At 41.9% G+C, this 15,284-nt stretch overlaps 1 protein-coding gene across 1 annotated transcript; it reads right to left on the bottom strand.

Annotated features, from left to right (window-relative positions):
• Positions 1 to 6,385: 6,385 nt before the first annotated feature.
• LOC140267479 (5-hydroxytryptamine receptor 1B-like) lies at positions 6,386 to 10,025 on the bottom strand. The gene has a single exon (XM_072362756.1). It carries the CDS (start codon positions 9,679 to 9,681, stop codon positions 8,530 to 8,532), a length of 1,152 nt encoding a protein of 383 aa, XP_072218857.1. The 5' UTR covers positions 9,682 to 10,025; the 3' UTR covers positions 6,386 to 8,529.
• Positions 10,026 to 15,284: the final 5,259 nt, after the last annotated feature.

Below are 15,284 nucleotides of genomic sequence, written 5' to 3'. Positions count from 1 at the left end.
CGTTTCCCTGCTTCAACACACCTGATTCAGATTAAATGGATCTCTTCGAAAGATTATTAAGTTCTGCACAAGTCTGCTAATGAGGCATTGATCTGATTCAGGTGCTTTGAAGCAGGGAAACATCTAAAACCTGCAGGACAGCGGCCCTCGAGGACCGGAGTCTGATTTACACGGAGTTTCCTTTAAGAAGTAACGAAGAAATGACAACTAACAGGAGTGGAAAAGAATATAAAACATGTCAAACAAGCATAAAAGTTTTCCAGGAAGATTGAAAATGGTGGGAGGAGGATCGTGACTTGATGTTCAGACCACGAAGCTCATGACAGAACCAGCGGATCCACAGATAGAAGCGAAGGTCCTGGAGGATCATTCAGACACATAAAAGGTCAGTTCATGAGTTCCAGCCTCACAGATGTGCAGAAACTGTAGGTAGGGACCAAAGGAACACCACGAACACGAGTTTCCTCTGCAGGGTGTCTGAGCTCAGCCTTGGGGACAGGATCAGGGAACATCTGGGGAAGGATCGCAGTCTGAGGCTGGGAGGAAGCTCTAAGTTTGACCCAGAGTTCACTGGAAGGAGAGCATCTCATCTGAGCTGGGAACAGCCTGGGACTAACGGTTAAAACGGTTATTTCTCTAAAAAAAAAAGAAATACTTCCAATCAAAACAGAACTAATGAATCCCAATAAATCCCAATGGTGATGGGTTATTAATGGCTTTAAAAGGTTGTCGTGTTGAGCTCTGTGTGCATTAAAACTTCTGTGGAAAACAATTATGAAGCTAAATATATGCATTTTCTGTCAGAAGACCAGAAGCTGACAGCAGCTTTCAAGGCCAAAGCACCGGAGCAAAGAAAGAAGCATGTGCTGAGCTGGGGAGGCTGTTAAAAAGTCATTTTACTGTGAAAGGAACCTCATTTGTGAGTGAAAGCTCTGAATCAGTCAGCCTCCGTGTACAGAACCAACATCTGAAGCCTTTTGTTGTGAAATAAATCCCTGATTATCTGAGGCTCAGGTTCAGTGATGTGGCCTCACCTCACTGCCTTCATCCATATTCCAGCCGAAGTGTTTATTTGGCTCCTGCAGGAGCAGAGCTCGGGTTGCCATGGTTTAGCATCAGACCATGGAAACGGTAATCTGTGGGCCTTGGCAAAAAGGAAAGAAAGACTTTGGCTCAGGGTTTGTTGTTTGGAGAAGGAGAAATCTGAGCTGCTGCCAAGGTAAAGGAGGAACTGAGGTGAGATCAGGGGGAAAAGATGGAAAAATAATCTACAGAAACAGCTTCTGAAGCTTCTCCAACCAGCAGGTTACCTGCTGACAGGTGAGGGTGTCAGGATTGGGTATAAAAGCAGCTTCCACCAAAGGTTCAGCCTCTCCAACAAGGATGGGTCGTGGCTCACCGCTTTGGGCCAAACTCCATCAGAGAATCATCAATAAGTTCAGGAAATATTCCTCAGAGTCAGACTGTAAAGAACTTTGGTCTTTCAGCATCTACAGAGCAGGATATTGGGAACAGATTCAGGGAGTCTGGGGAAACCTCAGTGTGGAAAGGCCAAGGACAGAAAGCCCTGTTGGAGGAGCTCGGAGCCCTCAGGCAGCACTGCAGGAGAAACCGTCAGGCCACCATGATCCATACAGCCACATGGGCTCAGGAGGAGCTGGGAAAAGCATTTCCACTCAACACAGTCCACGGCTGCATCCAGAAATGTGAGCTGAAGCTGCATCACACCAGGAGGAAGCCATATATCAGCTCTGAGCAGAACCACGGCCCAGTTCTCTGGACTCCAGCTCATCTCAGAGGGACAGAAAGACAGTGGACAGGTGTTCTGTGGGCAGATGAGTCCACGTTTCAGCTGCTTCTGGGAAAAACTGCTGAGAAAGAGCATCCAGCTGTTCTCAGAGGAAGGTTTAAAGCAGCGTCTGTGATGGTCTGGGGCTGCAGCAGAGTCCAGGACATGGAGGGCTTCATCTGGGTGAAGGTACCACTGATGCACAGCTGGATGCTGGAGTTCTGCAGAGACAGATGCTGCCATCAAGGTGCCGTCTTTTCCCGGGAGGTCCGTGGTTATTTCAGCAGGACGATGCCAGACCTCATTCTGCAGGACTTCCAGCAGCTTCAGACACACAGAGTGTGTGAGCTCGGCTGCCTGCCTGCAGTCCACATCTGTCTCCTGCTGCAGATGTTGGAGCATCATGAAGAGGAGAACCAGACAACCAGGGACTGCTGAGCAGCTGGAATCTGGGATTCAGCAGGAATGGACTCAGATTCAATCAGTGTCCTCAGTTCAGAGCGTTAAAAAGAGTCATTAAAGGAAGCTGAAGGAACACGGAGGGAAACTGAGTGTGTTGCTGGTATTTAAATCTAAATCTAAACCCAATAAAGATTTAAATAAAATGAGAACACTGAAAATTATTTAATTTTAAGTCACGACTGTTCAACAAAGGTTTAAAGAAATTAAAAAGTGACAGATTCAAGTTTTTGTTATATTTCAGAAAACAAAAGAGTCATTAAAGGAAGCTGAAGGATGGAAACATGAGTCTGGAGCAGCTTTCACTGAGTGTTGATGCTTCAGATCCTGGATTTAGTTCAGTTTCCTAAATATAAAGAGGTCCTAAACCACACTTCTGCACCAAAGAGAATCAGTGAGCTCTGTTTCAGTTCAGTTTTTGGGCCAAATCTGAGCCAGAAACTGTATGTTGAGGGTTAAAGGTTTGTTTTCTTTATGAAAATAACTTAAAACATGTATCAACGGTGCATGTTTTATCTTTCTACTGGATACACGCTGAGCTTTTTGCTTTAAAAAATGAGCCCTCGCAGTGAAAGATTAGAGAAGTTGTGACAGTAAGTGTGAAGGGCTTTGGTCTGATGTTCTCCTCCTCGTATTTGGACTGTTTCCCCTTCTTATTACTTACAAACCTGCCATTGCTCATCAGCACCAAACTACCACAGCAGGAAGGTCTGGAAATCAAGCCTGGAAATCACATGAAAACATTTGCTGAAATGAATGGACTCGTGTGGAGAAAAACTATGAAAACCTTTTGATTCCATTGAACTTTTTATTGATTCTTTTTTTTTTTTAATTCAGGTTTCACAACAGCAGCAGCAGCAGCGTTTTTTGTGCTCCGGGCGTGTTGGATCACACTGCATCGCTGATGTGTGCAGAAGCGTTGTACAGCAGGAGGCCAACCTGGGTGAAATGCAACTTCCACTGGGCTGACACACACCAGATGAGTTTCACACTGAGCTGATCAATACTGTACACAGAGAGGATATTCATCACGGAGCTGGAGCTGAGTGGGATGGATGCGTACGTCCAGTTTGACTCTGACACCCGATTGGCTGCCTTTCATTCTGGGATGAGGTGGGAAGAAACCGTCTGTGACGCAGCCTTTTCTGCCTTCACCAAAGCCACAAATTCTGCATTTTATCTCCTCTGTGACGCGTTTATTCCACAAACTACAGCCCTGTTCTCTGGTCACAGGTGCACTAAAGGCTCTGACCTTCATCCAGGACCCCGACGGCTACTGGATTGAGATTTTCAGTCCAAACAACATGGTCTCTTACCTGTCACCTTAGAGCAGAGACACTCAGAGGAAAATCATCAGATAACAGCAACTGTTTTCATATTCTTAACATTTTGTTTGTCTTGTTATGTTGTTCAGCTAAAATTAAAATATCCTGCATCTCTCCGTTGGGTTTTTGTGGCGACTGTCAAATATTTTGTTGGAGTTTCACCAATCAATTGATATGCTGAAAACATCTTTTGTCAGTTTATTAAAGCCGACATATTGTGTAAAATCCTTCTTCCTGTTCCTGGGAGCAGATATCAGGGCGTCTGAGGTCACCAGCAGGTGTAAAACTCCCCAAAAACACAACCCTGGGGTTTATTTAGCTCCTTTTTGTGTGAAAGTTCCTCATTTAACGAGCCGTTCTGATTTTCATTTCTAAAATACGTCACTCCTTAAGTTGGCTCCGGTGGGAAGAAACCGTCTGTGAAGCAGCAGGAGTCATAAACACCTTTTCTGCCTTCACTAAAGCCACAAACTCTGCAGCCGTTTTGAAGTGTGAGTTGGTTTCTTTTAGCTTTCCCACAGAGAACATATTGATGCCACTCTCATGGTTGCCTGTTAACAGCTTTTCAGCCTCGTCTCCTCACAGAAGCTCAGTCAGGACCACCTACCACAAGTTTTAAATCATTTAGATTCAGCAGAAGCTCCTGGATGTCAGAAACAGAGCCCCTGGAGCTTGTTGCCACAGGAAGATTTCTCGTGCTAAAGACCACATGTCATCCAAACTATTTGTGTCGAAACAAACAGCTTCAAGTGCTTCAGACCTCCAAACACAGCAAGATGTGGGTCAGAACCTGCCTGTGGACAAATCCAAGACCCAGTCTGTTTATTCAGGCTAAAAACTCCTGCATTTATGTTTCAGCCTGGTCCAGCCCTACGACATTTATTATTTCAGAGGGGAACAGATGTCGAGTTCTGTTCTGATTTGACGGGTAATCATAGATTATTTAAGCAGTGTTTTTGGTGCCTAAACTTCACCAAGTAGATTTCCGACTAAACCTCACAGAGCAGCGACGGAAAACAAATGTAAAGATGGCCAATGAAGAAAAATAAAGAACACTTTACTTATTAACTGAAAGAGGGAGACCATGTGATGAGTAAAGTTCTCCAATGTACATCGCTGAGTTGGAGCTTATTTCATCTTTTTCTGTGGGATCAGGTTACTTTGCTGATCCTTAAAGGAGAAATGTTCAGTAAAAATCCCTTCTTCCTGTTCCTGGGAGCATAAATCAGGGTAAAACTCCCTAAAAACACAACCCTGGTATTTATTTAGCTCCCCTTTGTGTGAAAGTTCCTCATTTAACGAGCCGTCGCTCCTTAAGTTGGCCCCGCCCTATCTGCTAAGCCCCGCCCACTCCCATCCACCCTGCTGGACGGATGAAGCCAGCTTCTGGTGGAAATGTTCTGCTGTCAGCTGCACTGAGGAGCATGCATCTTCCATCCAGCAGCAGCCTCAGAGGATATAAGAGCCCAGTGGATAAACTATATCTGAGGCTAATGTTCCAGCAGAGTTAGCTAAAGACTGTGAATGTGCAGCAAACACTTTTCATCCCACTGTTTTAACAACTTGGTCCAGTTCAACGCTGGACTGAAGGAACTGAGCCACAAAGAGGATCAGTTCCAGCTCTCAGAGCCTGAACTTCAGAGCAGGGAAAAGGAAGCATCTGAGAAATAACTCCTCATGGTTTATTTACTGATTTATTTATTCCTTTAGCAGCAGCTAACGCTAACAGCTTAGCTAATGAAATAACTCCTCATGGTTTATTTATTGATTTATTTCCTCCTTTAGCAGCAGCTAACGCTAACAGCTTAGCTAATGAAATAACTCCTCGTGGTTTATTTACTGATTTATTTCTTCCTTTAGCAGCAGCTAACGCTAACAGCTTAGCTAATGAAATAACTCCTCATGGTTTATTTGCTGATTTATTTCTTCCTTTAGCAGCAGCTAACGCTAACAGCTTAGCTAATGAAATAACTCCTCATGGTTTATTTACTGATTTATTTCTTCCTTTAGCAGCAGCTAACGCTAACAGATTTGCTAATGAAATAACTCCTCATGGTTTATTTACTGATTTATTACTTCCTTTAGCAGCAGCTAACACTAACAGCTAAGCTAATGAAATAACTCCTCATGGTTTATTTCTTCCTTTAGCAGCAGCTAACGCTAACAGCTTAGCTAATGAAATAACTCCTCATGGTTTATTTACTGATTTATTCCTTCCTTTAGCAGCAGCTAACGCTAACAGCTTAGCTAATGAAATAACTCCTCGTGGTTTATTTACTGATTTATTCCTTCCTTTAGCAGCAGCTAACGCTAACAGCTTAGCTAATGAAATAACTCCTCATGGTTTATTTGCTGATTTATTTCTTCCTTTAGCAGCAGCTAACGCTAACAGCTTAGCTAATGAAATAACTCCTCATGGTTTATTTGCTGATTTATTTCTTCCTTTAGCAGCAGCTAACGCTAACAGCTAAGCTAATGAAATAACTCCTCATGGTTTATTTCTTCCTTTAGCAGCAGCTAACGCTAACAGCTAAGCTAATGAAATAACTCCTCATGGTTTATTTCTTCCTTTAGCAGCAGCTAACGCTAACAGCTTAGCTAATGAAGATGACGTACACCAACTTCTAAGGAGTTACTGCTGTTCCTTAACTGATATAAAGCTGCAGTTCTGTCACTTTCTGTTCAGATACTTTCATCGTGCTGCTTTCTAGGCCTTAAACTCGAAGTCTCCACCCCAAAGACAGACTGACAGACTGTATTTTTACCAAAGACTGTTTCAATAATACTTCAGAAAATGTTGTTACTGTTGAAATAGTTTTTTAGGCCTGACACTTCTTCTTTTGTCCTCCACTTGTCCAGTTTCCTCAAATGTTTTAAGGACACACTGCACACCATGCTGAGATATGCCAAGTTTTCAGCTAATAGCTCTTTGGGAATCACCTTGTTGCTGCAGAAATCCTATTTTCTGTCTGTCAAACTGTGTTTTCTTTGCTGTTTTTCATAGATGCAGCTAAAGAAATGGTTGTAATAAAGCTGGGAATAAAACTGTAGCTTTCTTCTTTTGAAAAAACAACATGAAATCCAAACTGAATAGTTTTCAGTTGAATATGCTGGGATTTTAACATGTTAATATATTATAGACACATGAAACAGGAACACATTTGTCTGAAACGTAAAAACTACACTTATATTTTGGTACTTTCACATTTAAGTTGGATTTGACAGATGAGAGGAGCTTTAATGTCTCTTTTTGTTTGATTTGTGGGTCTAAGTCCAGGATTTAGCTTCTCTTTGCTCTGTTTTTGGTCTCCATCATTGTTTGAGGACGTTTCTTTATTAGCTTTAACAGTCATTTTATCTTTTCTCTTCTCTTGCATCTGTTTTTCTTCTGTTCAGCAGGTCTTTCAGAATAAAAAAAATCCACCTTCTTCTTTAAAAAACAACATAAAATCCAAACTGAATAGTTTTCAGTTGAATATGCTGGGATTTTAACATGTTAATATATTATAGACACATGAAACAGGAACACATTTGTCTGAAACGTAAAAACTACACTTATATTTTGGCCCTCTAAAGGGCTACTTTCACATTTAAGTTGGATTTGACAGATTAGAGGAGCTTTAATGTCTCGGGAGGTCCAGTCACATCCTCCAGACCGCAAGTTTGAAAAGTTAAAAAGGAATAAGTGAGCTTACCAAACCTCTGTCGCTGCTCCTCGTCCCGCCAAGGCTCTGATAGATCCATCAGATGCATTGTGGGTAATGTAAACCCCAGAGTTTGTGTCGAGGAGGGAAACTGGCTGTTGCGTTTCCATCAGATTTATAGGAATGTGATAATAACTGTATGAGAGTGGCATCAATCTTCTCATGGAACAGAAACAGAAAGGTTGAACTGCTCCTTTAAAGGTCTGACTCGGGTCAAATCAAAAGCCAAACATCATCCTGCCTGCCCAACAAATCTTAAAATGGGATTATTTTAAGATTGTTTACTTTTATGTAACATTCATTCTATCTTTCGTCAGGAAACAGTTCAGTAAATCCTTTTAATCGGGTTTGTTTACTGGGTCTAAGCTGAAAAAGTAAGAAAAATAAACCTCAAAAAACTGTAATCTTGCTCTAATCGTAGAATTCAATCCATAAAGGTGTAGAAATGCTAGAAATCCTTTATCAGCAGCCGCAGTTTGACATTTAACACGTGATGGTTCATTGGAAGGAAAACCTGACATTTCCCAGGATTTAAAAAAATATTAATCTTCAGGTGTGAAAGGCGCAAATGTCAAGAGATGATTTTAGATTTGGATTGTTTTTATATTTGTATGAAATGGAACATCAAAGCTAATATTAACATTTAAGAGATGTGGGGGAAAGATTCAGTGGCTTCATCCTTCATCCTTTAAAATGTTTGGCACTATTTTACAGAGTCTTTTGGCGAACTGAAAATCACACCGACGCACACAGACTGAACATTTACACTGACCTGGGAGCCACGGCGGCAAAGGAAAACGAGAATAAACCACATTTTGTTCTTTTTCTCCAACTGAAACCATGCTCTCGTCTCATTGTGGCCCACACACGTCTGAAAAACTAAACTAAACTCGTTGTAGGCACCAGTATTTCCCCTTATTGAGTCAGGAAAGTGAAACGCGCGTCTTATTTTTTGCCCGTGGGGCTCTTGGTAGCTTAGTCCTAAGCTGTTTGTGCTTACCAGCCGGCTGACGCTGACTGTTGAACTCTTATGGCAAAGTGAGTCTGGAGGCTGCAGTCCAGTGCAGCACTTACTGTACAGGTGGGGCCCTGCGTTGAAAGGCTTCCTCCAGACTTCCCCTCTCCTTACAAGCAGACTAAAGGGGGGTTAATGCTGATTCTGGAGCCACTTTATCATAAATACTCAGACTCCGGAGAGCCTGCGGACTGAAATGTGAGTGGGAGTGATTCAATAATGGCTGGAAATCATCCCTCACGCCCTGAAACATCTGAAGCGTATCAGTTTGTGGAAAGCCTGCTTGAAATCCTCGTTTGACATGGTGTAAATGATGGGGTTGATTAAAGAGTTGAGGTAACCGAGCCAGGTGAAAATATCAAATAACTCCGGGTGGAAGCAAGACTCACAGACAGGCACTAGAAGAGTGTAGATGAAAAACGGGAGCCAGCACACGATGTAGGCTCCCAGGATTATTCCCAAAGTTTTGGTGGCCTTCCTCTCCCTGGCGGCGGAGATGCGCTTCTTCTCCAGCAGCGCGTCGGACACAGTGACTTTGACTTGACTCACATTCGCGGACGAGGTAGTGTCACAGGAGGAGGCGTCGTTCGTCCCGTAGTTCAGGGAGGTGGTGGACGCCACGGAGCCGGGGGAGTTGGTGATCAGGTGCGCGGAGGTGAGTCTCTTCCCCGTCTTGTTATGCGTCTGCTTCAGGATGCGCTTCCGCGCTTCCACGTAGATCCTCCCGTACAGGGCGATGAGCAGCAGCGTGGGGATGTAGAAGGCGCCGAAGGTGGAGTAGATGGTGTAGAAAATGTGGTCGGTGTTCACGTTGCAGCTCGTCACCTCCTCTGCCTTCACTTGGCGCCAGAAGAAAGGCGGCAGGGAGATGGAGATGGCGATCACCCAGGCGGTGGCGATCATCCCGGCTGCGCGCCCGGGCGTGCGCTTCTTGGAGTACTCCACCGCGTCCGTGATGGCCCAGTAGCGGTCCAGCGCAATTACGCACAGGTGGAGGATGGAGGCGGTGCAGCACGTTATATCCGAGGAGAGCCAGATGTCGCACACCACCTGCCCCAGAGTCCACGTTTGGCTCACCGTGTAGAGCGCGCTGATGGGCATCACCAAGATGGACACCAGCAGGTCCGTGACCGCCAGAGAGGCGATCAGAAAGTTTGCCGGCGTGTGGAGCTTCCTGGATTGGTAAATGGTGGCGATGACGAACGCGTTGGAGAGCGTCGTGGCGAAAGTTATGAGGGATAAAGTCACGGCGAGACCCGCCTGGAAAGCCAGGTTAGCGTCCTTCTCCGCTGGTGTAGAGGTGAAGTTGGCTCGGGTGTCATTGGCGGAGATGTTCAACAGCTCTCCGTAGATGGCAGGCGTTGGTTTGAGCTGACTGACGCTCTCCATCCCTCCACCTGCCTCCGTCAGACCCCCCACTCATTGGAGGCTGATTGGAAATCACTCAAACGTTCATCCGCCGCTCGCGTTTCTCCTCGTCCGCAAAACGGTTCCATGTCCGCAGTTATCCAACACTCACGCACAGACACACTTCTGCCTCCTCTTCCTCATCTTACCCAACGCGCCCGCTGCATTTTTTCAACTTAAACATCCAATAAAAACCGGAATAAAAGTCAGAATAAAAAAGCTGACGGGGCGGCTTCTCCATCATCCACCGATCATTTTCTCTGGTGCAGAAACCCGTTTCCAGACCTCAGCATCCGGTCGGACTGAAGCAGAAAACTCATCCGCACCGACTGTCTCCCTCAACTTCACGCAGCCGAAGTCTGACTCCGCTTTTATACTCTCTGAGCCCCCTCCCCTCCCCGTCTCTCCTGCGGTAGGACGCGCGCATTCAACGTTTCACCTTCAGTCATTTTCAAAAACATTTCTACCCATAAATCTTTTTATTTTTAGGAAACTATAAGTTAAAAATGAACTAATTTAAACCATGTTGACCAGTTTGTAATGAGAAGGATCGTTTTGGGCTTAAGAGTGCGTCACAATCAGTCTTTTATTCCTGTAATGGGAACTATTTCAGAGGAGAGTCATGTGGAAACCCAAGGGACGAGAAAGAGTGAATGAAATCCAATCAGATCACTGAACTTTGGCTAAAGCTTTATAAACAGGATGCTTGGTGTCTATATTTCTTCGGAAAATTCCAGAAATCTCATTTTGAGCACTCTTTTTGTTTGATTCGTGGGTCTAAGTCCAGGATTTAGCTTCTCTTTGCTCTGTTTTTGGTCTCCAATATTGTTTGAGGACGTTTCTTTATTAGCTTTAACAGTCATTTTATCCTTTCTCTTCTCTTGCATCTGTCTTTCTTCTGTTCAGCAGGTCTTTCAGAATAAAAAAATCCACCTTTTTCTTTTAAAAAACAACATAAAATCCAAACTGAATAGTTTTCAGTTGAATATGCTGGGATTTTAACATGTTAATATATTATAGACACATGAAACAGGAAGACATTTGTCTGAAACGTAAAAACTACACTTATATTATGGCCCTGAAACGGCTACTTTCACATTTAAGTTGGATTTGACAGATGAGAGGAGCTTTAATGTCTCTTTTTGTTTGATTCGTGGGTCTAAGTCCAGGATTTAGCTTCTCTTTGCTCTGTTTTTGGTCTCCAACATTGTTTGAGGACGTTTCTTTATTAGCTTCAGAATAAAAAATCCACCTTCTTCTTTTAAAAAACAACATAAAATCCTAACTGAATAGTTTTCAGTTGAATATGCTGGGATTTTAACATGTTAATATATTATAGACACATGAAACAGGAACACATTTGTCTGAAACGTAAAAACTACACTTATATTTTGGCCCTGAAACGGCTACTTTCACATTTAAGTTGGATTTGACAGATGAGAGGAGCTTTAATGTCTCTTTTTGTTTGATTTGTGGGTCTAAGTCCAGGATTTAGCTTCTCTTTGCTCTGTTTTTGGTCTCCAATATTGTTTGAGGACGTTTCTTTATTAGCTTTAACAGTCATTTTATCCTTTCTCTTCTCTTGCATCTGTTTTTCTTCTGTTCAGCAGGTCTTTCAGAATAAAAAAATCCACCTTTTTCTTTTAAAAAAACAACATAAAATCCAAACTGAATAGTTTTCAGTTGAATATGCTGAGATTTTAACATGTTAATATATTATAGACACATGAAACAGGAACACATTTGTCTGAAACGTAAAAACTACACTTATATTTTGGCCCTGAAACGGCTACTTTCACATTTAAGTTGGATTTGACAGATGAGAGGAGCTTTAATGTCTCTTTTTGTTTGATTTGTGGGTCTAAGTCCAGGATTTAGCTTCTCTTTGCTCTGTTTTTGGTCTCCAACATTGTTTGAGGACGTTTCTTTATTAGCTTCAGAATAAAAAATCCATTTTCTTCTTTAAAAAAAACAACATAAAACCCAAACTGAATAGTTTTCAGCTGGGATTTTAACATGTTAATATATTATAGACACATGAAACAGGAACACATTTGTCTGAAACGTAAAAACTACACTTATATTTTGGCTACTTTCACATTTAAGTTGGATTTGACAGATGAGAGGAGCTTTAATGTCTCTTTTTGTTTGATTTGTGGGTCTAAGTCCAGGATTTAGCTTCTCTTTGCTCTGTTTTTGGTCTCCAACATTGTTTGAGGACGTTTCTTTATTAGCTTTAACAGTCATTTTATCCTTTCTCTTCTCTTGCATCTGTCTTTCTTCTGTTCAGCAGGTCTTTCAGAATAAAAAATCCACCTTCTTCTTTAAAAAAACAACATAAAACCCAAACTGAATAGTTTTCAGTTGAATATGCTGGGATTTTAACATGTTAATATATTATAGACACATGAAACAGGAACACATTTGTCTGAAACGTAAAAACTACACTTATATTTTGGCCCTCTAAAGGGCTACTTTCACATTTAAGTTGGATTTGACAGATGAGAGGAGCCTTAATGTCTCTTTTTGTTTGATTTGTGGGTCTAAGTCCAGGATTTAGCTTCTCTTTGCTCTGTTTTTGGTCTCCAACATTGTTTGAGGACGTTTCTTTATTAGCTTCAGAATAAAAAATCCACCTTTTTCTTTAAAAAACAACATAAAATCCAAACTGAATAGTTTTCAGTTGAATATGCTGGGATTTTAACATGTTAATATATTATAGACACATGAAACAGGAACACATTTGTCTGAAACGTAAAAACTACACTTATATTTTGGCCCTGAAACGGCTACTTTCACATTTAAGTTGGATTTGACAGATGAGAGGAGCTTTAATGTCTCTTTTTGTTTGATTTGTGAGTCTAAGTCCAGGATTTAGCTTCTCTTTGCTCTGTTTTTGGTCTCCAACATTGTTTGAGGACGTTTCTTTATTAGCTTTAACAGTCATTTTATCCTTTCTCTTCTCTTGCATCTGTCTTTCTTCTGTTCAGCAGGTCTTTCAGAATAATAAATCCACCATAAATAGCATTGAGGGACTGGTTGATTCCCGCCCGGCGACACCAGGAATGCTTTCTTTCCCCACATTTCCTGTCAGTTTCCACTGTGAATTAATTAGGGTGAAATCAAACATGTGAAATTGAGGAAACGGTGGCTTCAAAAGGTTGAAATCCAATCTGTGGCATTTAATGTGGAATATCTTCATCCTCAGTATCCTCCGTTCCCCTCCTTCCATCTCAGCACCACTCCTCCTCCTCCCCCCCGAACAGAAAGCCTCCCTCATTCTTTCAGATGCTCGGCTGGATTCTTTCTAAAAAGAATCCCTCAGGGTTTGATTTCTACAGTCATTAGTAGGGAAACAACTTCCATTACTTCCTGTCTCAGAACAAATGCAGCTTCAGCACCCTGGACAGCTCCTCATCAGAAACAGGTGGAGGCTGCTATAAGATGGAAGATCTATCTATCTATCTATCTATCTATCTATCTATCTATCTATCTATCTATCTATCTATCTATCTATCTATCTATCTATCTATCTATCCACCCAACATCTATCTATCTATCTATCTATCTATCTATCTATCTATCTATCTATCTATCTATCTATCTATCTATCTATCTATCTATCTATCTATCCATCCATCCATCCATCCATCCATCTATCTATCTACCCATCATCCATCCATCTATCTATCTATCTATCTATCTATCCACCCATCATCCATCCATCTATCTATCTATCTATCCACCCATCATCTATCTATCTATCTATCTATCTATCTATCTATCTATCTATCTATCTATCTATCTATCTATCTATCTATCTATCTATCTATCTATTTATCTATCTATCTATCTATCTATCTATCTATTTATCTATCTATCTATCTATCCATCATCCACCCATCATCTATCTATCTATCTATCTATCTATCTATCTATCTATCTATCTATCTATCTATCTATCTATCTATCTATCTATCTATCTATCTATCTATCCATCCATCCATCCATCCATCCATCCATCCATCCATCTATCTATCTATCTATCCACCCATCATCTATCTATCCATCCATCCATCCATCCATCCATCTATCTATCTATCTATCCATCCATCCACCCATCTATCCATCCATCCATCCACCCACCCACCCACCCACCCACCTATCTATCTATCTATCTATCTATCTATCTATCTATCTATCTATCTATCTATCTATCTATCTATCTATCTATCTATCTATCTATCTATCTATCTATCTATCCATCTATCATCCATCCATCCATCAGGGAATATTTCCCAGCATTCCTTGTGTTTTCTCCCACATTTGATTGGCTGCTGCAATGAACAAAGTGTTTATTTAACATCTGTTGTAACCAGGTTACAGAAAGCTGCAGAACATCTGTCAGGGTCGATCGGTTAAAGAAGAAGCGAGAGAATCACAGGAAGAATGTAAAGCGTTGTTATCGTCCAGGACTGTAGCCCCACCTTGAAGGTCTTCTTTGTTATGAATGAGAAGGTGGGACACGTGTTGCTTTGTGTTGCCACGCTTTGCATCACCTTACTTTGCATTAATCTGCCTCTTAGCTGGTATTTCTTATACACCTTTTGGTTGTGTGAGACTGTTTGCTTTGAGTTGTTTTCCCAAAAAGGTCAAAGGTCAGAAAGTGTAAGCTTCTCAGATCTGTGATAACTTAGTTATCGTAAGTGCTCGAAAGCAACTGGAGCGTGAAAGAGGAAACTTCTTCAAGGGAAATATGTATTTGTACATCAAACGGAATTATAGTTGATTAATAATTATAACTAAAAACTCTCCCACTTCTACCTAAACTTAGATCATTTTACTATCTATTTGTTTCACAGTTAGACGACTTTCAACAGAGCCTCAGAGAAGCTGCATTTGAAGGTCTTGTATCATGATTTCAGGTAGAAAAAGATGGATGTGGACTCCTGTGTTGAGGCCTTGAATACAGAATTACTGGCGTCCTCGTCTGTTAACACTCGATGTTATGAATAAAGCAAATCAAATTAGATGTCAACACACCTTTCATATTGCTTCCTTCTTCTTCCTCAGTGTAAAACCCAGTAAAAATAAGAATTATTGTGTTTTTCTTGTCTTAAAACGAGCAGTTTGTATCCAAAGAGACTGCAGGGTGTCTGTTTCTACAGTAGCCTGCAGGACAAACCTGACACTGGCTTCAAACCAGGCCTCTTATTTTCAGAGCAAGTCTTTGTAAATTCAGTTGGCTGTAATTTATGAAATAGATTAAAATGTCTTCTGATACAGCTGGGATGGAATGTTTTACTCCTTCATGTTCAACAGCTGCAGAGATCGTTGAGGAGCTGCTCATGAGTGATAGTAAGAGCTGGATCTGTTCCATCCATCATCTGCCGCTTATCTGAGGGTCGCGTGGGGAGCAGCTTCAGCAGAGAAACCCAGACCTCCCTGTCCCCGGCCACTTCCTCCAGCTCTCTTCCTCCACCTCTTCCTCCAGCTCTTCCTCCAGCTCTTCCTCCAGCTCTTCCTCCAGCTCTTCCTCCAGCTCTTCCTCCACCTCTTCCTCCAACTCTTCCTCCAGCTCTTCC

This window comes from Leuresthes tenuis, unplaced genomic scaffold (genome assembly GCF_036924035.1).
Source record: "Leuresthes tenuis unplaced genomic scaffold, fLeuTen1.0.hap1 SCAF_13, whole genome shotgun sequence".
NCBI lineage: Eukaryota > Metazoa > Chordata > Actinopteri > Atheriniformes > Atherinopsidae > Leuresthes > Leuresthes tenuis.
The sequence above is the reverse complement of the archived record's forward strand: the minus strand, read 5'-3'. Positions and strand labels throughout refer to the sequence as shown.

Bases quoted from the DNA above. Each gene is read 5' to 3' on its own strand.
- LOC140267479 (XM_072362756.1), bottom strand. From the start codon at position 9,681: ATGGAGAGCGTCAGTCAGCTCAAACCAACGCCTGCCATCTACGGAGAG.